At 37.3% G+C, this 22938-nt stretch overlaps 1 protein-coding gene and 2 non-coding genes across 8 annotated transcripts in view; 1 reads left to right on the forward strand and 2 right to left on the reverse strand.

The window, feature by feature from the left end:
• Positions 1 to 22938, forward strand: part of LOC117328110 (glucose dehydrogenase [FAD, quinone]-like) — a 35269-nt gene that overhangs the window by 8272 nt on the left and 4059 nt on the right. For 3 of the 6 annotated variants that reach the window (XM_033885483.1, XM_033885484.1, XM_033885485.1), the window contains exons 2-11: positions 4490 to 4528; positions 9494 to 9621; positions 10876 to 11084; positions 17443 to 17632; positions 18993 to 19127; positions 19407 to 19528; positions 20522 to 20689; positions 21098 to 21248; positions 21634 to 21776; positions 22689 to 22869. In XM_033885483.1, coding sequence (XP_033741374.1) covers positions 11034 to 11084; positions 17443 to 17632; positions 18993 to 19127; positions 19407 to 19528; positions 20522 to 20689; positions 21098 to 21248; positions 21634 to 21776; positions 22689 to 22869 — 1141 coding nt within the window. In that variant the 5' untranslated portion in view covers positions 4490 to 4528; positions 9494 to 9621; positions 10876 to 11033. Of the gene's footprint in view, positions 1 to 4489; positions 4529 to 5438; positions 5566 to 9493; positions 9622 to 10875; positions 11085 to 17442; positions 17633 to 18992; positions 19128 to 19406; positions 19529 to 20521; positions 20690 to 21097; positions 21249 to 21633; positions 21777 to 22688; positions 22870 to 22938 lie in introns of all 6 variants that reach the window. The other 3 variants (XM_033885481.1, XM_033885482.1, XM_033885480.1) reach the window with 2 other exon arrangements.
• Trnat-cgu lies at positions 16045 to 16117 on the reverse strand. The gene has a single exon. It is a non-coding gene; the product is annotated as a tRNA-Thr (tRNA).
• Positions 19631 to 19703, reverse strand: Trnat-cgu. The gene has a single exon. It is a non-coding gene; the product is annotated as a tRNA-Thr (tRNA).

Here is a 22938-nt window from a genome sequence, read left to right on the forward strand (position 1 = left end):
AGCGTGATATTGATTGGTGTAGAGAGATAATAATTGGTATAGCGAGATAATGATTGGTATAGCGAAATAATGATTGGTATAGCGAGATAATGATTGGTATAGCGAGATAATGATTGGTATAGCGAGATATTGATTGGTATAGCGAGATAATGATTGGTATAGCGAGATAATGATTGGTATAGCGAGATAATGATTGGTATAGCGAGATATTAATTGGTATAGCAAGATAATGATTGGTATAGCGAGGTAATGATTGGTATAGCGAGATCATGATTGGTATAGCGAGATAATGATTGGTATAGCGAGATATTGATTGGTGTAGAGAGATAATAATTGGTATAGCGAGATAATGATTGGTGTAGAGAGATGATAATTGGTATAGCGAGATAAATGTCTAGAGATAAACAGCTAAGGTATAGTAATATCTAATGGATTTCTCGTATTCGATATGAAACGTTTGTCTTGTCGATTAACTCTTCTGTTACATAATTAATATGTTAAATCTAGCTAATACTACCGTATCGTATGTCATAGTTTGTATAAATAATGAATTCCCATGTTATGTACGGTGTAGGTAATACATACAATACATGCAATATTTTGTTTTCCCATTGAACTTCCGTGAAATTCAAAATAATTTATGTAATGAAGATACACTTGATGATTTATCATACACTTACCTTTAACTCGGGTTCCTGGTTTCCCCACCGAAGTTTAGCAGGGTTATGGTCACCTGCTTAATGTAATTGAAATTGTAAGATTATTGATTTTAAGACAATTTTACACACCATAATAAAGAAAAAAAAATCTTAATTTTGTGACGAAACTCCTGATTATACCGATATACAACGTTCTTTACAATTTAAGTTTATCATACAGACAGTTATGATAAGCAATTTACCTATTGTTGCTTATCCATTTCTGGACGGTAACATCCCTTCTTCCCTAGGCTACAGCGTTTACAAATCTCGGTCTATTCGATATCTAATAATCGGATTTGACCTAGATTTGCATGGTTGATGACGTCACCCAAACTAAAGACGCTTACCTTAGGAACACCTGGGTATCGTTTCACAAAGCTTCGTAACCTACGAACGTTCGTAAATATTTACGAAAAAGTTACGCAAAACTTACGAATTTCGTAAGTGTGTTTCACAAAGGTGTTCGTAACTTTTTTCGTATCTTACGTCAAAATCATACGTTCTCCCGGTAAAAATATACCACTCTCTAACTTGGAGGTAAAAAAGGATGACACTTCTTGGGTGAAAATTGTACGCCGGTCCTATTCCCGGGTCACGTACACAAACTATGAACTTTATTTTGTTCTATCAAAACAACCGTATTATTGATATAAGATAATTTTTTCTATAAAATTCCAATTCTTATTAATTATCATGCGTTAAAAAAAACAGTAACAACGCAATTTTCACAGATTTTGTTCAATGCCCAAAGACATACATAATGTTCTTAAAATAGACCATATGTTGGCACAGTCTGCGAATATGCGTACAATTAGTTTCATGACAATGTGTATTTTGCCGGCACCCTCCTCGACTTTCAAAACCCGGTTTTAACCTCAAAACAATCGCTCACAAGGCATAGTCGTTCTCTTATGCTAATTTGTAAATGAGTACGACGTCATTTTCTGTTCAAAAGGGCATGCATGCGCACGATTTTAAATTGTTTTCGTAAGTTACGACAGGGTTGATATGGCGTAAAGTTACGCAAGGTTTTTGCGTAACTTACGAACGTTCGTAAGTTATGAAGTTTTTGTGAAACGCTTAGTAATTCGTAAATGTGACTTACGCAAAGTTCGTAAGTTACGAAGCTTTGTGAAACGATACCCTGGTCTCATTCTACGTTTTTCAATGACCTTACTGTAAATCTATAATTTTTGTTCATATTGGACCTCATTTGATCGATTTTGCGTTAGAATTATGGTACCGTTTTAATGTTGGCTATTGTTTTATCCACTTTATTGACACACGTCTTGACTTCCAATACAATGTTGCTTAAAGTTCAAACCTGTCTTAAGCCATCTACAGCCCCTGATCGTTATTGAAATCCCTATAAAATAATTTCAACTTTCTCTTATTTCCTGTATCATTTTTGGCTCTGTTCATATAATGTTCCTTCCCCCCTTTTACCCCCCCCCCCCCCATATCTTATTACTACATTCTTCATGCATTTTGGAGACGACGGTATGTTATTATTGTTAACGTAGATCTGTCGTAAGAACGTTTAACTTTTCCTCTCAGAACATTAACATGTCTCATTCCACCATATAAGTACCTTCCTTATCTCTTTGATTCCAAGGGAAGCCGGTGATTCAAAATGAAATACATTATGTATCTTGTCAGGAACTATTATAGAGCGTATTTTTACGATTCGGGAAATATAAAATATCATTCTGAGAACGCTTTCGTAGGAGTGATTAGATTCTTGGTTGATAAAATATTATAATTGTTAAATACTGGCATAGCTACATGGACAAACTATTGTCACCTCATTCCCGCCGATTGGTTTGGTTTTGTAGCAAAGACATTGCCAAGTCCTTAAATAGTACTTTCAGGAGGCATGCCACGCCGATAATAAATTCTCTACTCACTTTATATTCAGAGCACAATAGCTTTGTATACGTCAATCGTTTACCTTAATCATTAATATTTCCTTATTGTGAATTTTCCATTTCTGGATAGTGCATCCCTGTTTTCTCATCCAGAGTATTTCTACATGTAGTTGCAGTGAGTGTGACACTAAAGGGCTAGTTCCCAAGTTATCTGAACGTATGTCGACAACTGACAGTTATATATACAACACAGATATTCAAGTGATGCATATGTTGATTAGCATTTGTTTGGTTGTCATAGCGATATGAAGTTTGACGCGTTCGGTGGACGTTCACCTCGTAATGTTGTTGTCTCTACCCCATGGTATGAGAAGAACACAACATTATTTAGATCTAGACATAACTGTTGTTATCTATATAGTCGATAGTATCATATGTTTCAGAAACGCTTTCTAGAAAAAACACAGTAACATTCTATTTATAATTCTCTCTATCATGTTACTGCATGTATCCGTCCCACTATGATGAGGCTTAATGTCAAATATACTTTGATGTCGTTAATGAAGTTCAGATGCCTCAATACAGAATGATAGTATATGTCGGGGGATCTGTAATACACTGATTACTTCCTGTTGTATTGCTGTTGTCTGACAACATTTATATCAGATTCAGCATGTGCTGATTTCGTGTCATTATTAGATGTGCGCTGATCAATGCCGTTCTTCATTACCTTCCTCCTTTTGATGTCGTTTACTTTACAATATATTCTACATGACGAGCATTCCTGTTGAATGTAGAGTCCGAGGAGTGACAACATGCGATGACGTTTGGACACTGAGGACAGTATCACATCTCCTGGCGGAGATGTACTGAACCCCACATCTCTACAGACTTTTATATTCTCCGGTATTTCTCCTGGTAGTTTTCTGTATATTTACATGGCAACAAAAGAAAAAGGAAATGATCGAAATTGTAAGTGCTCCACGGATATGGATGTAAAATGTAATTCACTCTGATATCTACATGCACACGTGCTTGCATTCCATGCGTCTTATACGTGTACGATACCCAGTTTCTCGTAGTAGGTCATTTCTATTCTACTCTTACTAATGAAGTTTTGGCAAGTGCTTGGTCATACCATCCATTCTTGCCTGCTACAGGGGTGTTACCTGAATGTAGTATATAACTTGCTCTACTTAGCTGGTATGTCTCTTACTCTCAGACCCAAGTGGTATAAAATCGGACACGTATGTCTCTTACTCTCAGACCCAAGTGGTATAAAATCGGACACGCATGTCTCTTACTCTCAGACCCAAGTGGTATAAAATCTGACACGCATGTCTCTTACTCTCAGACCCACATGGTTCAAAATCTTATATGCATCTCTGTTACTTTCAGACCCAAGTAAATAAAATTAATTTCATCTTGTTATCACAAAACAACTTTATAATCACCAAGAATGAAATGAAGCTTTTAAAGTACTTAGACTTTGAAGAAAGAGTTTGTAATGTGAAACTGGTTCAGTGTAGAGAATGAGGGCACGAGGACCTGCATAATGAAATAGAATACAAACTACGATTAAGAATAACAAGTTGTCTGCTCGAACTATTATCGGGTAGATATCACAATGACGAATTATGTTGGTGTTCAGTAGTGATTTGAAACTTATTTTGTGACATGTTTCACTTCTTCAGTTAATGTTGCCTTATGCTTATTGGCGATAAGTACAGTTTTAAGACTAGGAAACATGACTGTATCATAATAATAACGTAGATATTTTGATCATAAGGAAGTAATTATATCTCTGACACAATAGATAGGTCTTATATCTCACTGCCAACTTCATCTCGCTGTAGACTTTATTTTTGTATTTTATTTACGTTTATTGATATGCTGATCGGTTGATGATTAATATTGCAGTGCTACGTCCTGGTATCAGACAAGATCTCTAATAACTTAGTAAGTACAGAAACGATGTCTTATTTCTCTCTTCAGACCTGTTGCCTGTTGCTTATTTATCAGAATTCGTGACATTTCAATCTGGTTTTGCTTTTTGTTAAAATCGTTGCTCATTAGCATCCAACTTTCCCTAGTGTATTCGGCTATAAAGTGCCTTTGTTTCCTTTTAGCCATTGAGGATACTTTGTTGCTACATTCCCACCCAGCTTAGCAAGGAAGAAACATCCAATGCTTTGCCCACACCTCCCTAAATTAGAAATGGAAATGTATATTTACCTTTTGTAATTCTTTTTCTTTTGTTGTGGTATAAGGATTTTCTGTCTGCAGTTCTAGATCTAGTCCCATAGGAAAGTATTTTAGCCTGCTTTTCAAATGTTTGCTTTATGATGTTTCGTAGAAGCATTTCAAAAGAACTACAAATAACTATAACTACTTTGCCCTCGGTAAATCCCAATATCAGTTCGTTTCCTGTACCTTCTTACTGGGGACGTTTTATACACAGTGACCACATGTAAAGTTTAAAGGCTGTTACGTGTACCTGTAGCTACCCACCTGATGTTTCTCTCCCGTGTATACTGCACGCCATTTCATCCCTGTTTCTGATGCTGTTCTCCAGTTAATATCTCAACAGAGAACCTAGAGTAATATGGTTATTGTAACAACTTTACACAATCGCGGAGCTTATTCTATAAATGCAAATAAGTTTTCAGCAGTCAAGTGATAGAACAACACTCATTGTTTGCGTATGATTTTGTTTCCAGCTGTTAGTGTTTTCTTTGTATTTGTACACTGGCAACACTTTCTTGTCGACATTCGCCTCCTCCTCATTTTCTGACTATGACCGTCTTTCGTCACAAGGTAATAGGTTAGACCATGCTGCTGTATAGCCAACACACGTTGTTATTACCAGGGTATGTTGGCGATGTGTCGGGCTTTTACCACTACACAGGTAGTGTTATCGAGTAAGGAGGTATGACGGTCTCGGGGCATAATTCGACAAAATATGACAGTTCAGCGTATACATCATCTCAATCGAGGTAAGAGGACTATTAAACACAAGTTATTTGGGTACCCTTGTCCAAGTTTTTGCATTGTTGTTTGAACTCGAACAGTTGATCTTTAATTCCTCCGAAACCTCTTGTATTAAACCACTTTAGTCCCTATTTCTATCTTTTACCATATTTTGCCATTGCCAATACTATCAATTTCCAAAGCCCTTTAAATAACGTATGTTTTCGCTGTGGATGAACTGACATGGATTTCATCAATGGGTGACAATGATGATTGAGTCAGGATTAGTATTTCCGAAGAATGTCTCAAAATTATCATTGAATTGAAAGTCGTTCCAGGTAACATAGATTATTACATTATTATTTGTTCCTTATCTATGCAAATATAACAGGAATTAGGAATATACTTCGGATTTTAGGGATATTTATTGTTTCATGTTGAAATCTACTTATGTGTGTAATCTATATCTGTAACACCCAAAGATATAAAATCGTGATATATTTCTAAACACCAAAGATACGACTAATGAAAAATCACCTAAAATTGTACTCGGAGGGTCATCTCTCGTTCAGACATCGTTCTAGCACAGGCGTCTGCTTCTGGTTAGTATTTATAGGGAAAATATCAGCCCCCTACTCTTACTATTCAGCAAGGTGCAATACTTTGGACGGTGCCTCGACTGTGGAACGGAAGTAGGCTTTGAACTAGGGCGGATTTGTAGGGGTTTGATTGGTCGACAGCTCTGTTAAAGGTAGCTCAAAAATTTATGCTGGTAACAACACAACACGTTATTTAGTTAATGTTTTCTTCTTAGTTCTTCAGCAGCCTTACTTTGATTGAATTTGCTATTAATCATTAGTTAAAATGTTTACGTAAAAGATGTGTACGCTGTTTCGTCGTCTCCGGACAGCCCACACTGCTTTCTTTTTATTGGCTGCTGATGAGCTCATCGGGGTTATGTAAGAGCTGGTCACTGATTGGTCAACAACAATTAGGGCCACGTCCCCTTCCTCATTGAACAGCCATCTTCGATGTACCAAAAAGCGAAAAGTTATTGTTAGTTTTTTTTTTATATCTCACCCTCTACCTACATTTAAAGCCTATTTTAGCTAGTGAGTTGTTGTTATCATTGTTATATTTTGTTTTCATGGAGGTAACCTTTCATGGTTTGGGCGATTTTTGGTGACCACGCGTTGGGAAGAGGATATTGTACATTTTATTTGTGAAGTAGTTCCTTCTGTTGTTTGTAGAAGTCAATTACACTATGTTAATTTTTTTCATTATCTTTATTTTATTGTTTTGTGAATTATGGTTATAACTCTAATGTACATGAATGAATTTCTATCGTCACAATTTGGTTGACCATTTTCAATCATACCTGTCGTCTGAGTTTTCTTGTTATGGGTGTAGAGCATAAACAATACTAACTACATGATGTATAATTGTCGACTAATCAAGCTGTCCGTTTTAAAACAGCTCTTGGATATATAGCCTACTTCCGTTCCGTCTCATAGTCGATGTATCGTCCGATCTTCAGCTGTTGCACCTTGTTGATAAAGTAGGAGTAGGGGCTGATCTATTGTTTTCTATGAATACTATCCAGAAGCAGACGTACGCGGTTCTTCTATAAAATTATGATATGTTACAGCATGTATTTTTCTCAACTTCACTGTTTACAACTGGTAGGTGCTATGAAAAATCTATTTTGTACAATAGCTACGAGGGCTGATTGATAAGTTTTGAGCATTGTATTGACGGAGTTCTTTTAAGTCCTACTATTCTCTGAATATATAGGACCGTGTATCCAAGGACTGGTCTCATTTGGTTAGTTTATATCTACGAGGTAGCACTCTAAAGTAAACAAGACAAGCGGCTTTTGCAAAATGGACAAAATCGGTTAGGGTGAAAGAGTCTGTCATTGCCATGGCTGCCATTCAGGATGGTGGCTTTACATTGATTGAGCATCCGCCTTATTCACCTGATCTCGCTCCATCACATTCCATCTATTTCTAGAACTGAAAGCAGCTATTGCGGGCACTCTTACCCTAATCCTAACATGCAGTTGATGACTCTCTGAACAGCCAAGAGAAGAAGTTCTATAAAAGTGGCATTGAGGCCCTTAAACACCGCTGTTAAATGTGTATAGATACTGAAGGGGATTATGTTGAAAAATAATACAATATGTCCTGCACAATTCAAATCCTTCAATATGAGGCTCACAACATATCAATCAGTTCTCGTAGTGTTTGGATACCGTTATTAATGACAATTTTGTACAGTATCTAGTATTTGAATACCGATATTAATTACTATTTTGTACAATATTTAGATTTTTGAATACCGATATTAAAGACTACTTTGTACAACATCTAGTGTTTGAATACCGATATTAAATACTACATTATATTGTACTTTGTACAACATGTAGTGTTTGAATACCGATTCTAATGGCTACTTTGTACAACATCTGGTGTTTGAATACCGATATTAATTGCTACTTTGTACAACATCTAGTGTTTGAATACCGATATTAAATACTACTTTGTACAACATTTAATGAATACCGATATTAATTGCTACTTTGTTCAACATTTAATGTTTGAATACCGATATTAATTGCTACTTTGTATAACATGTAGTGTTTGAATACCGATATTAATTGCTACTTTGTATAACATGTAGTGTTTGAATACCGATATTAATTTGCTACTTTGAACAATATCTAGTGTTTAGATTCATTTCGTTAGTGTACACAAATACACCTGGAATCTTAAAAACAGACTCAGGGTTTACACAGCGGCCCATCTAGAATGCCATGTTTGTATCCACCGAATGATGTAGTACCACAGAATACAGCCAGCAACATACACTGCCATGAGCAGGCTACATAGACAACAGTCCATCCTCTAGTCTATCGAGCCATGAACAGACGTAGTATGCAGCACTTTTCCCTTTTTATTTCCTCAAGGGAGTTCCTGCATGCCTGTGATATTTGGGCTTTTGTTTCACACAGTATCTAAATCAGCTGTTTAAATGCTGCTTCTCAATATTGTTTCATGCCAACCTAGCATGTAAGTGGTTCCTGGGTACCGGTTTAACACGTGCAATCTAATGTCATGCTATACGTGCTTCTGATACACGACTTCCTAGTAGAATAAGATAATAAATAGTTCTTTGTAATACAGTTATTGAAAGATTTCAGTCACAAACTGAACGTTTCACTCTAACTTGCATGTCCTGCATATCTATCGTTTTTAGTCCAACACCTGAAATATGAAGCGGACGACACATGTTTATCTATTACGTCACACTTGTTCAAGGAATCTTTAAAAAAAGTATGAGTATATGAGTAAACTAACTAAACTTTATATCATCATTTTTGTAATCAAATATACAATTGAATGTGAATATGAATTTAAGTCGATGACTTAATGTATATATGTTTTGTCGACGGTATTGAATAGGCTGATTGTCCTTTTCGTCGTTTAGTTTAAGGGACAATTTAGTCAAGTTTGTTTACAATTTTTATCATTTCAAAAATGATTGCATGAAAGTGTACTTCAGTATGCCATATATTGATACAGGTATCGTCGGATGCTCTCCATTTTCATTGTGTGTATGTTGGATAACTATATCAGAATGTTTATTTAGGAATCTAGAATAATGCATTTGGCATATAAATGTATTAACTGTTGTAAATTTTATTAACGAATACCAATTCAATAATGTCATATTATATGGAGCATCTCCCCGGTTAACGGTAGAGAGAACAACTCGTGGAGACTAACATAGGTTATGATGTTTTTATGCTCAGTCATATGATTCTGTGAAGAAAGCGGAATGTTTATTTCTACGTTACACGTGTATTGTAAGCGTCAGTTTGACTTTGTTACTGAATTGTACATACGTCTCTGACGGACTCACACACAAATCTCCACTATCTCTCTGTCGTAGGAGGACCCTAGTGTGGTGGCTAGTCCTCGGTATCCTCGCTGGTGTCGTTGCCGTTGTCTACGTCACGAGTGTCTCGTCCTTCCATGCAATCATCGACCGTACCAACTCCAGCTATGATTTCGTAATCGGTAGGTATTACGTATCTTTATATACAGGCCTATGATTTCACTTCTGGTAAAATTTCTAGCATAATTAAAATAAAGTATTGTCTGACATTATAATGGTCATTTGCATCAGATTTGATTTTAACATATCCAATTAGTAAACGAAACAGGGACAATCACAATCATATAATTATTAATCAAGCACTATCATATGTGAGCACATTTAAACGAAAGTTCACTACACGATAAGTATTAGGACACGCTTGTTGTAAAGTACATGTTCGCAAATGTCCACTCTCAATAAAAATAATAATAATAAGAAAAAAAAAAAAAAAAAAAATGCACGCCGACATGTTTTAAATATGCGATTGGTGCATTATCATGATGGCTTGTCTCCCTTTTGGCGTGTGTCTGTTTGATACATGTGTTATCGAAACATGTTTTCTCAACTATATATATATACATTACGATCGCAAGTGTCTAGCGATAAACATCATAAAATGCTTATCAACATATGGTAAATTTAGACAGCATTTGTGATGTTCCTGAATACCTCCTCCAGTTTGTTGGTTAGCCACGGCTGGAAAACATGATCCAACTCAAACAAGGATGTCCATTCACGTCATGGTTCAATTGTAGTGTGAATCTCTCTGGGCCACCTGGCCATTTTCTTAGACACAAGGCCCCACTATCTCACGAAAATAACCACTGGATAGTTGAAATAATCAAGGGGCAGTCGGCGGCTAAATTCGATACGAAAGTTGCTTGGCAACCTGTTTTCTTAAACTGTCGATACTGCCCTTGCTGACCTAATCACCAACGAAGTTTTTAGATATAACATCACCTGTGTATGATTTTATTACATCTTATAAGTAATATATGTGACATGACCTTTGTGTTCAATCTATAAAACACTGTAAACTGCTTAACATTGTTTGCAATATGAAACATTTTCCTCAAAACATGAAAACAGTAATACAGTGATAATCACAAATTAATCACATCTACCATGATATCCCAAAACAAGATAACAGTAATACAACGATAATCACAAAACAACCAACTCAACCATACTATCCCAAAACAAGCTATTTTACGGAAATTCAATATTTCGTATTAAACAAAAAGGTAAAAACAAAAATTAATTATTTCTTTTTTATCATAAAGCAACACTTACGTAATTAATAAACAGGTCAATGGTATTTTAGAACACAATTTGATGTTATGGAATCGACCTCACTTGTTTAAGGACTACCTATTTTGTATGGTCTGTTTTAGTGGGTGCCGGAACAGCAGGGTCAGTCTTAGCCAGTCGTCTAACCGAGGACAGTGATGTTAAGGTTTTACTTTTGGAGGCTGGAGGCGAGGAAACACGTGACCCAAATCTGCACGTGCCGCTACTGTCTTCTTTACAGAAGAACCCGGATTTTGAGTGGATGTATTACACAGTGCCACAGAAATATGTTGCTATGGGGATGAACGACAGGGTGATTACTATTAATGAAATGAATGAAATCCTTAATGTATAACGATTTTACTACTAATACAAGAAAGGCACTATAGTGTATTGTAATTTTAACGCATATATATACCACTGTACAGTAGAACAGTTTTACCCCTTAATATGATTATAGCATAATGCCCTGATAGCATTGTAGTAGATTGTACTAAGACATACCAGATATAGATGTTAGCAACTGTTAGTGATGATACGGAGGAGGCGTAAACCAAAACAAACCGAAAGAAATGTCCAAATCTGGATAGGGAAGTACAATAGAACATTCTTTAATACATTTTGTAATGTTCGATATGAAATGGACTCGTAGCCAGACCAGCTGCATCCTACAACAATGAGGGAGTCCGGTCACGTGGTTTTCTGCTTATTGGGCGATATCCGATATACTGGCTTATCATCGATAGCAACACTTGTACGAATGTCTTTTCTTTGTCACTCACAGCAACAGAACTTTGATGAGTATTACCGTGTTCATCTTTGTAACAATTTGGTTTCTTGAAAATATGTTTGCTATGTAAATGTAGGTTTACTGGTTTACGTCCTCGTGGAGATAAGCCATCTGATGTATTTAAAGACCTTTGGCGTATATATAGAGAGAAGTGCGCAGTTTACTCATGCAAAACATTTGTGTATACACGCGTTGGAGAATTTCAGTTTTAGAGAAAAGCAATAATATGCCTCTTCTTGTGATAAGAAATCTCATTCGAAAGCATTCCCTGTTTATAGGCCGATAAATACAGCTTATGGCGTCATTTGGAGGGGATCGGAATTCCATTTCCTTGAGATAATTGATATAGTTTTTCTAGTGTCTATGTTTTAAAACACGATACTCACAGATAAGACTTAGATAGGAATGGGCTGGTGATGGTAAGACTTTCTCACAGTAACGTAGACGTGTTCTCAACGCACTTAAATTATCTAATTTATTCTGAATGGCTACTATATAGACCAGAACAGATATGTATACCATTGTGTGGGGTAGTTAATTGTCCACGTTCATCCCTGACTGACTACTATATAGACCAGAGATAGGTACACCATGGTGTGGGGTAGCTAATTGTCCACGTTCATCCCTGAATGACTACTCTATAGACCAGATAGGTATACCATTGTGTGGGGTAGCTAATTGTCCACATCCATCCCTGACTGACTACTATATAGACCAGATAGGTATACCATTGTGTGGGGTAGCTAATTGTCCACGTTTATCCCTGACTGACTACTATATAGACCAGATAGGTACACCATTGTGTGGGGTAGCTAATTGTCCACGTTCATCCCTGACTGACTACTATATAGAACAGATAGGTATACCATTGTGTGTGGTAGCTTATTGTCCACATCCATCCCTGACTGACTACTATAAAGACCAGAGATAGGTACACCATTGTGTGGGGTAGCTAATTGTCCACGTTCATCCCTGACTGGCTACTATATAGACCAGATAGATATACCATTGTGTGGGGTAGCTTATTGTCCACATCCATCCCTGACTGACTACTATATAGACCAGAACAGATAGGTATACCATTGTGTGGGGTAGCTAATTACTACATCTATCCCTGACTGGCTACTATATAGACCAGATAGGTATACCATTGTGTGGGGTAACTAATTGTCCACATCCATCCCTGCGTGGATACATCTCCCTTGAAAAGTAATAATTTTTTTCCCAGTAAAGTGTAGAAACTACCTAGAGAATAACACAATATAACTGAATCAGTTGAGATAAGTAGCCTTATTGTTTACATTTGCTCATTATTTAATATTTACCGCTAATCGTGTTAGTCTTGTCTACAAACCGTTAACAAAGATGGTCCCAAGGTAAATCATAACCTTCTCTTCTGGTTTGAATAGTGACACTGAATATATACATACAGTGTACTTAATGCTCTTTCGAAATCCAATATTGACGATTATGAAATTAATCTTATTTTGAGTCTGTTGCACACCCCCTTTTCAAGAATTTGACATTTATTTCGACTTTTTTTTTTAGTTTTAGGTCGCCTTTTTATCATCAACACATAAGGCCCTTAACATCAGCTGTATAATACTGTTTACTTCATTTTTTTTTTGACTAACTATTTCTAACGCTCACTGTATCTAACACTCACTGTATCTAATCCTCACTGTATCTAACCCTCACTGTATCTAACACTCACTGTTTCTAACCCTCAACCTGTTTTGAAAGGTGCCCAAATCTTATGTGCAATGTGAAAAATCCTTTTATTATTTTCATGACGTGGAACCGTTGTTTTCTAAACTTCGCTACTCTAGCGTCACGTTCTCGCTCTTCACACCTAGAATATGTCATGTCGAAATCGAATGCATGTAACCAATTATTTGTTTGGAATTAGGCATAAAACCAACCACTACCCCGAATATTACATAGGATAAACAAACCAGTTCAAAGCCAGTCGACTTCGCTGTTAGGCAACCCTGGTATTCGTTTGATGAACACGAAAATATCAAACCAGTCTGTTTTTGTTTTATCCACAAGATGGTGATGACTGAGCCTTCAATATAACCGTGACATATTCTAGGAGTGTAACAAGTTAAGTGAAGACAACCCCTGGAGTAAAAAGGAAATTGTGTTCCTGTCCCTGTGTTTCAATAATCTCTAAGTTCTGTCGATACCTAAATGCAATGTTGTTCTTCCGTTTTATTAATATTTAGCTCTGGGGATACCTAAATGTAATGTTGTCCCACTGTTTTAATAACGTTTTGTTCTGGAGATGCCTAAATGAAATGCTGTCCCTCTGTTTTATTAATGTTTAGTTCTGGTGATACCTAAACTCAATGTTGTCTCACTGTTTTATTAATGTTTAGTTCTGGTGATACCTAAACTCAATGTTGTCTCACTGTTTTATTAATGTTTAGTTCTGGTGATACCTAAACTCAATGTTGTCTCACTGTTTTATTAATGTTTAGTTCTGGTGATACCTAAACTCAATGTTGTCTCACTGTTTTATTAATGTTTAGTTCTGGTGATACCTAAACTCAATGTTGTCTCACTGTTTAACTAATACTTAATTCTGGGGATACCTCAATGCAATGTTGTTCCTCTGCTCCTCTTAAATTCGTTGTCGATAACGTAGTTTTTACTTGTTTTACTTGAAATCAATGTAGGCCGCAGTTTTCTTATCAAGGTCGTTCATTAATAAGCACATGTTTTAACCGTGCACGTGCTAGCTATCATTTGTACAGGTATGTAACTGTTACTGGATGACAGCTATGTATAAACGTGTATTCCCGCAGTAGAACAGGTGTGTGATGTTGATTGGATGATAAGTAGGTACAGTATTGTATTCTGATAGTAATACTGGTGTGTGATGTCGATTGCGTATCGGATGACATGTAGGAAATTACTATGTTCGGGCTTTAGTACGGTTGTGTGATGATTGCTTTTGGAAAATAAGGAGGTATATATCATAATCTGGCACTAGTACAGGTGTGTGATGTTGATTAGTTGTAATCTGACAGTATCACAGGTGTGTGACGTTGATTAGTTGTATTCTGGCAGTGGTACAGGTGTGTGACGTTGATTAGTTGTATTCTGACAGCAGTACAGGTGTGTGACGATGATTAGTTTTATTCTGACAGCAGTACAGGTGTGTGACGTTGATTAGTTGCATTCTGACAGTAGTACAGGTGTGTGACGTTGATTAGTTGCATCTGACAGTATAACAGGTGTGTGATATTGATTAGTTGTATTCTGACAGTAGTACAGGTGTGTGACGTTAATTAGTTGTATTCTGGCAGTGGTACAGGTGTGTGACGTTGATAAGTTGTATTCTGACAGTAGTACAGATGTGTGACGTTGATTAGTTGTATTCTGACAGTATTACAGGTGTGTGACGTTGATTAGTTGTATTCTGACAGTAGTACAGGTGTGTGACGTTGATTAGTTGTATTCTGACACAGGTACAGGTGTGTGACAGTGGTTAGCTGTATTCTGACAGTAGTACAGATGTGTGACGTTGATTAGTTGCATCTGACAGTATTACAGGTGTGTGGTATTGATTAGTTGTATTCTGACAGTAGTACAGGTGTGTGACGTTGATTAGTTTTATTCTGACAGTATAACAGGTGTGTGATGTTGATTAGTTGTATTCTGACAGTGGTACAGGTGTGTGACGTTGGTTAGCTGTATTCTGACAGTAGTACAGATGTGTGACGTTGATTAGTTGTATTCTGACAGTATAACAGGTGTGTGATGTTGATTAGTTGTATTCTGACAGTGGTACAGGTGTGTGATGTTGATTAGTTGTATTCTGACAGTAGTACAGGTGTGTGACGTTGATTAGTTGTATTCTGACAGTAGTACAGGTGTGTGACGATGATTAGTTTTATTCTGACAGTGGTACAGGTGTGTGATGTTGATTAGTTGTATTCTGACAGTAGTACAGGCGTGTGATGTTGATTAGTTGTATTTTGACAGTAGTACATGTGTGTGACGTTGATTAGTTGTATTCTGACAGTGGTACAGGTGTGTGACGTTGGTTAGCTGTATTCTGACAGTAGTACAGATGTGTGACGTTAATTAGTTGTATTTTGACAGTAGTACATGTGTGTGACGTTGATTAGTTGTATTCTGACAGTAGTACAGGTGTGTGACATTTATTAGTTGTAGTCTGACAGTAGTACATGTGTCTGATGTTGATTAGTTGTATTCTAACAGTAGTTCAGGTATGTGATGTTGATTAGTTGTATTCTGGCATTAGTACAGGTGTGTGTCTTTTAAATATCGCATGCATTTTTTTAATATCCCTTTCCTTTAAATGGCAGATTTATTTCATAGACAAAAGAATAACATTAACACTAGGTACAGTATGAAGAGCTGAATACAATTACAGGTATAGAGATAGATTATTTATTTCGTAGGGATATTTTGTATATATATCTTTCGATGAATGCATAAAAATATAATTTGCCCACAGTGAGAGTCGAACTCACGACCCCTGGTTTACGAGACCAGTGCTCTAACCACTGAGCTATACGGGCTTGAGAAAACGTGATAAATTATCACATAATAATCATCTGAATATGTGTGTAGTGTGAACAGCTGGACACTATTGATAATAAACCACAGATACACGCGCGTCCCATGTTATCGATCTTAAGTACACAACCTTTACTAGCTTATAGTCGATATTAACTTAATCATTCAGGACGCTCTCATTTTTGTAATTCAAACTATTTCATGGAATGATTTATATCGATTCTTATAGTTTATTCTAGATGTAAAATATTTGACTTTCTTTCTTTTCTCTGAAAACATTAAACAATGTCACGCAGCTCAGCATTAGAACCTGTTAGTACAACTTTGTAGTATAACTTTGTAGTACTACTACAATCTTGTAGTAGAACCCTGTATTGCAACTTTGTAGAAAATCTTGCATTACAAACTTGTAGTACAATTTTGCATTGCAACTTTGTAGTACAACTTTGTATTACAATCTTGTTGTACAATCTTGTTTTACAATCTTGCATTACAACCTTGTAGTACAATCTTGTAGTACAACTATGCAAGCACAACCACGTAATTCATCCCTGAATTACAACCTTGTATTACAACTTATAATACCTTACAATATTTAATTATGATCTACCTAAACATCCCTTTGTTGTCATTTGTTTGATGCATCTCGTTCTCGTGATGTCTTTTTTGTTATTTTGACGTCCCTTTAGCTCCTGTTGATCCAGTAGTTTTGGTGTGTCATCGGCTCCATCTGTCATGACGTCTACTCAGCTGATCCTTTGTCTTTCTGGTCATTTCCTCAGCTGATCCTTTGTCTTTCTGGCCATCTCCTCGGCTGATCCTTTGTCTTTCTGGTCATTTCCTCAGCTGATCCTTTGTCTTTCTGGACATCTCCTCAGCTGATCCTTTGTCTTTCTGGCCATCTCCTCGGCTGATCCTTTGTCTTTCTGGCCATCTCCTCGGCTGATCCTTTTCTATCTGGACATCTCATCAGCTGATCCTTTGTCTTTCTGGCCATTTCCTCATATGATCCTTTGTCTTTCTTGACATCTCCTCAGCTGATCTTTTTGTCTTTCTGGTCATCTCCTGAGCTGAGCCTTTGTCTTTCTGACCATCTCTTCTGCTGATCAGACTTTGTATTAGAAGTATAGCTTCATTTTTCGGTAAAAACTGTTGTTTTTGACACATCCTAAACTCATTTCGTTTTAACGTCTCCATAGCTCTGACGTATCGATATTGAGTTCCCATTATACAGTTTGTTTGGACAATGATTGATGGTGATTCAATGTATAAGACATTATTACTCAGGGAGATATGTGTTTATGTGTAACACTAATTTTTGTGACAGACTCTTCGGATTCAAAGGGGACGGGCCTTAGGCGGGACCAGTATCCTCAATAATATGCTCTACCTCAGAGGAAGTAAGCGAGGATATGACGAATGGGAGAAGGCCGGGTGTAAGGGGTGGGGCTTCCGTGACGTTATTCCATACTTTCTCAAATCGGAAGACAATGAAGGAGACCAGTTCAAGCCTTCAGGTTAGTATAAAGTGTAAAGTGTATTGCAATCGTCATAGATGGTAACGGTAATGTTACGAGGGAAGATTGATATGTTGTAAGCCTCGTATTGAAGGAGGTACTCAGGGATTTTCTTTTTAAGTCCTACTATTCTCTGGCTATATAGGGCCATGTACCCAGGGACTGGTCTTATTTGGTTAGTTTATATCGACTAGGTAGCACATTTAAGAAAACAGGACTAGCGGCTTTTTCAAAAATGGACAAAATCGGTGAAAGAGCAATGATCCAATATTTGTATAAAAAGGTTTAACACCTAAGCATATCCATAATGATATGGTAGCAACACTAGGGAAGGATGCCCCTTCATATGCTACAGTTAAAAGGTGGCTGGCGAAATTTAAGCGCGGCCGACAGAGCCTTGAGGATGACTCCCGTCCTGGAAGGCCTGTCAATGTTGGAACCCCAGAAATGATCAATAAAGTTCATTATATTGTTCTGACTGACAGACGAGACACAGAAAGATATATAGCCAATAGAGTTGGCATTTCACAGGATAGAGTACATTCCATTCTGACCGAGGATCATCCAATGAGAAAGCTTTCGGCCCGATGGGTACCAAGATTTCTGATAGTTGATCAGAAGTACACCAGGCGCACATTATCGCGAGGAAGATCCTGCTAACTTTCTTCAGAGATTTGTCACTATGGATGAAACATGGGTCTATTATTTTACCCCAGATGCCAAACAACAATCGAAACAGTAGAAGCACCCTGGCTCTCCCCAGCCAAAGAAAAACTATTCCCTCAGCTGGGAAGGTTATTGCCTCGGTTTTATGGGATGTAGATGGTATTCTGCTGATAGAATGTATCCAGAAGGGACAAAAAAACAATGATACATACTATGCTTTACTTCTGAGGTAGTTACGATAAGATATTAAACTTAAGCGCCGTGGAAAGCTCACTAAAGGTGTGTTATTCCATCAGGACAATGCTCCTGATCACAAGTCTGTGATTGCCATGGCTGCAATTCACTTTGTAATTCTATAAAAGTGGCATTTAGGCCCTTAATCACCGCCGACAAAAGTGTATAGATACTGTAGGGGATTATGTTAAAAATAATACAATGTGTCCGGCAAAATTAAAATCCTTCAATATGAGGCTCACAACATATCAATCAGCCCTCGTTACACTGATATTCTTCAATGCGAAATACAACAAGGTTGTCCGTAATATGACATCTAATCAGATAGACTATCACACTGTTAGACGTTTGTCGCTGCACCATTTATCTCGTCACATATAGCAGATTCGGCAGAAGCGTGGCCAAAATGTAAAGCATTGCTCTGTTGTCTTCTGTCTAACACTGGTGATTATTGTAACAGCCTATCATGCTGCCAGAGGTCCCCTGATGGTGACACCTGTATCCAGTCCCCATCAGCCACTGGATGAAACATTTCGACAAGCCGCACAGCAACTCGGATACAAAGACATAGACTGCAACGGCAAAGAATCTATAGGTACATTTTACACGTTACTTAAATTTGCATATATAGTATGTCTTCAAAATACAGTATTGAAGAGGTTGTTGATGTAGTGACGAAATCATTTGTTGTTTTATAGATGTTCGGAAGGAATTGATTGCCGTCGATGAAACAGAAGACTGTTCTTTTGGAACACATAATCTTATTCTTCCTGTTATTCAAATATATATTTTTGTTAATATTTTGCCCACATTGTCTATTTCGAATGTCTTAATTTTGGTATTCTCTGTTTTATTAAAAAAAAAAAAAAAATAGGTTACTGTGGAGTACAGGCAACAACAAAGAAAGGTGTCCGGATGAGCACATCTAATGCTTTCCTCAGACCCGCCATGTCGCGACCGAACCTTCACGTCGCTCCTTTTGCTCACGTTACCAAGGTTAGTTGGAAGCAAACGCATCTAAAAATATAATTCAAACGCTTAGGTATTTCACTCATTGCAATGTTTGCTCATTCAAGGTATGTACTTGAAAAAAGCAATTGCCCACAGTGAGAGTCGAACTCACGACCCCTGGTTTACGAGACCAGTGCTCTAACCACTGAGCTATACGGGCTCATGATTAATCAAATATGGACAAGGGAAATATTTAATACTGTTCGACTAGTAAGTTATAAATTGATAATGGCCTTTAACAGTTTAGTATGATAATACTATTCTGTATGACATGTCCGTAAGCGTGTGTATTCAAACTAGAACACTTTATTGTATTATTGAATTCTAATTGTGTATTTGTTATCGTGTGAAAGCATTGCACAGCTACAACAGTGACATAACTAATTGCAGATTGTGCATTCAGGGTTACATTCAATTGATATATATATGGTAAGAATTCGGCACTGATGCTCGAGGACACTTACAGTAAATAACTTTCCTCTAATAATTAATTTAAAAAAATTGCTTTCTATGTCATATTTCTATTATTGCACTACTTCAATGGACAAACATCAGACTGTAACACATTAGCCTATTGTGTCTGGACAATGGCGAGTAACAGGCGGTGACAAAGATGTTCATTACTAACATACGTACCGCACAAGCTCATGGAGCGAAATCTATAAACATTGTTTGTGCCTATAGCAGCAGTTATAATATTGATTACTCTTTGTCTTTCGGTATACCACACAGTGACATTAAATATACCATTGAATAACGTAATACCACACATTGACATAAAAAAATTACCAAGGAATATTAAAATATCGCACAATGGCATTGAATATACCATTGAATATCGTAATACCACACAATGACATTAAATATACCATTGGTTATAGCAATACCACCACAATGTCATTAAATATACAATTGAATACCGCAATACCACACAATGACATCTGATAGATCTGATGTTTCATCTTTTGTATCCTATAGGTGCTGATATCCAACGGGAAAGCGGTCGGCGTAGAGTTCCTAAGGAATGGCCGAAGAGAAATAGCAGGAGCGACTCATGAAGTGATCCTATCTGCCGGACCCGTGGCCACGCCCCAGATCCTTATTCTTTCTGGGGTTGGACCTCAGGATCTGCTTTCTGATCTTAAGGTATATTACGATCATTTAGAGATTAGTGGTGAAATTTAAAATCATAATGAATTGATATTCCTCTAGATCGAAATGTAAGGGAATCGATGATTGAATATGTCATGGCAAATTCGAAGACCCAAAGTAGGTCAGAGGAAAAACAACCTGACCAATCGCTAAGCTGTTCGCAGAGGAGTGACAAGTATCATTTTCACAGTATGGTGACGTCGAGAATCGTTTGACGTTCATCAAAGGTTCAAACTAGTCTTTTTGTTATGTTTACAAAGTGATGACGACTATACGTCCTTAGTTTTGTCTTGACATATTCCAGGGGTACAGAGAGCGAAAGTGAAGATAACCCTAGCCTAGGGGTATATAGGATATGAATGAACCTAAAGAAATACTGTGTACATGGATATATTTGTACAGGTCACGCCCCAGTCGTTGGTTCCAGTGGGAGATAACCTTTACGATGGGTTGATGGTCCCCATGCGGGTATTCATTAACGAAAGCTTTACAATCACGCCGGCTCGATCCACAAGCGTTATCAGCCGTATGAAGTACAAGGTATCCGGTGCCGGTAGGTATACACCATTCTGTATTTGAATGGAAGGCTAATAAACGAACTCTTATTTTATGGAGCCAACTATTGGACTTGATTGTTTCAGAAGAGCCACCCTTACCTGCTATTAATTAGTTTTCTTCGGTTTTCACATGAAATGGTGACCCTCCGCTAATGTACTATCTGTACTACTACTTGACGTTAACCTGTGTGCTACGTAAATGATTTCCAAATAATTTCTGAGTTTATCGAGTATTATACTGCTAGTTTTCTATTCCAATATTGGGGAAATCTTGAAAGATATTGCTTTAAGTGACTTCATTGTTTTCCATTTGTGTTTTTCCGACACTGTACTGAGGTTTATCAGTTTTTCCCATTATGGTTTTACCCTATTGCTTTATAGGCTATTTACCCATGCCCGCTGGGATATTTGGACATATTTTTGCATTATCGGAAGAAGGAAGTGAAACACCTGATTTTGCCATCTCTGGAATGGCAACACTTCCGGAAGTATGGGAAGGTTTCGACTGGAACCTTAAACAGAATGTAAGTATCTTAAATTTGTGAATATTTTGAACATCCCATGTTTGAAGAAATAACCGGTTTTCGAACAATGCAATTCAACTGGTTGGACTGAGATCTGAGATTTTCTAAAGAGCAGAGACCTCAGCTAGAGATCTCCATTAGACACCTCTAACTAGACACTTCAACTAAAGATCTCAACTACAGACCTCAACCAAGACCTCAATTAGACATCTCAACTAGACACTCCAGCTAGACACCTCAACTAGACTCCTCAACTACTGACCTCGACTTGACACCTCAAGTAGACACCTCAACCAGACACATCAACTACACCTCAACTACACACCTCAACTACACACCTCAGCTACACACATCAACTAAACACCTCAACTAGACACCTCAACTAGACACCTCACCTACACACATCAACTAAACACCTCAACTAGACACCTCAACTACACACCTCAACTACACACCTCACCTAGACACTTCAACTAGAGACCTCAACTTAAAAAGGGCACCAACACACATTATCGAAATAATCACAAACAGTATCATCACTTTATAAATTGACGAATGACCTTTGGTCAGGCACGGTCGAAACAAGACAAACGAAATGTCTGTTCGGTACGTAAAATAGCAGATGGTATTTATTCATAAGATAGACGTATCCCTTTGTTAGTCGAGATGTTCTCGGTCGTGTCGGACTAAACTCGTTAATTTTATGTCATTTTAAAATTTTGGGTATCTTCTCTTAATAAAACTGTCGCCGTTGAAATATCTTAAACTCTCTTACCGGGTGAAGTTTTGACGAAACTTTCGATGAAACTATCAAGTATATTTTATTTAATTCAGTTCTTCAATATGATAGGAAAGATTACGGTTTGTATATGATATATGGACAATATCGTTACGCTGATTTTTCCTAACTAGATTCTACAAGAGCTGTCGGAAAACAATGATAACCACGCGGAGGGCATGACTTTGATGGTACAGCTACTGACTCCGGCTAGTGTCGGCAGGATCACACTCAAAAGTACTAACCCCTTCGAACATCCCACCATCGACCCACATTATCTCGAGGACCCTGAAGATATCAAGGCATTAGTTAAAGGTACGTCATCAGTCACCTAGGGAACAACGCATTTTAATCGCAGATGTAAATTATTTGCGAGAAGGTAGC

The sequence above is a fragment of the Pecten maximus genome, chromosome 5 (genome assembly GCF_902652985.1).
Source record: "Pecten maximus chromosome 5, xPecMax1.1, whole genome shotgun sequence".
Lineage (NCBI taxonomy): Eukaryota > Metazoa > Mollusca > Bivalvia > Pectinida > Pectinidae > Pecten > Pecten maximus.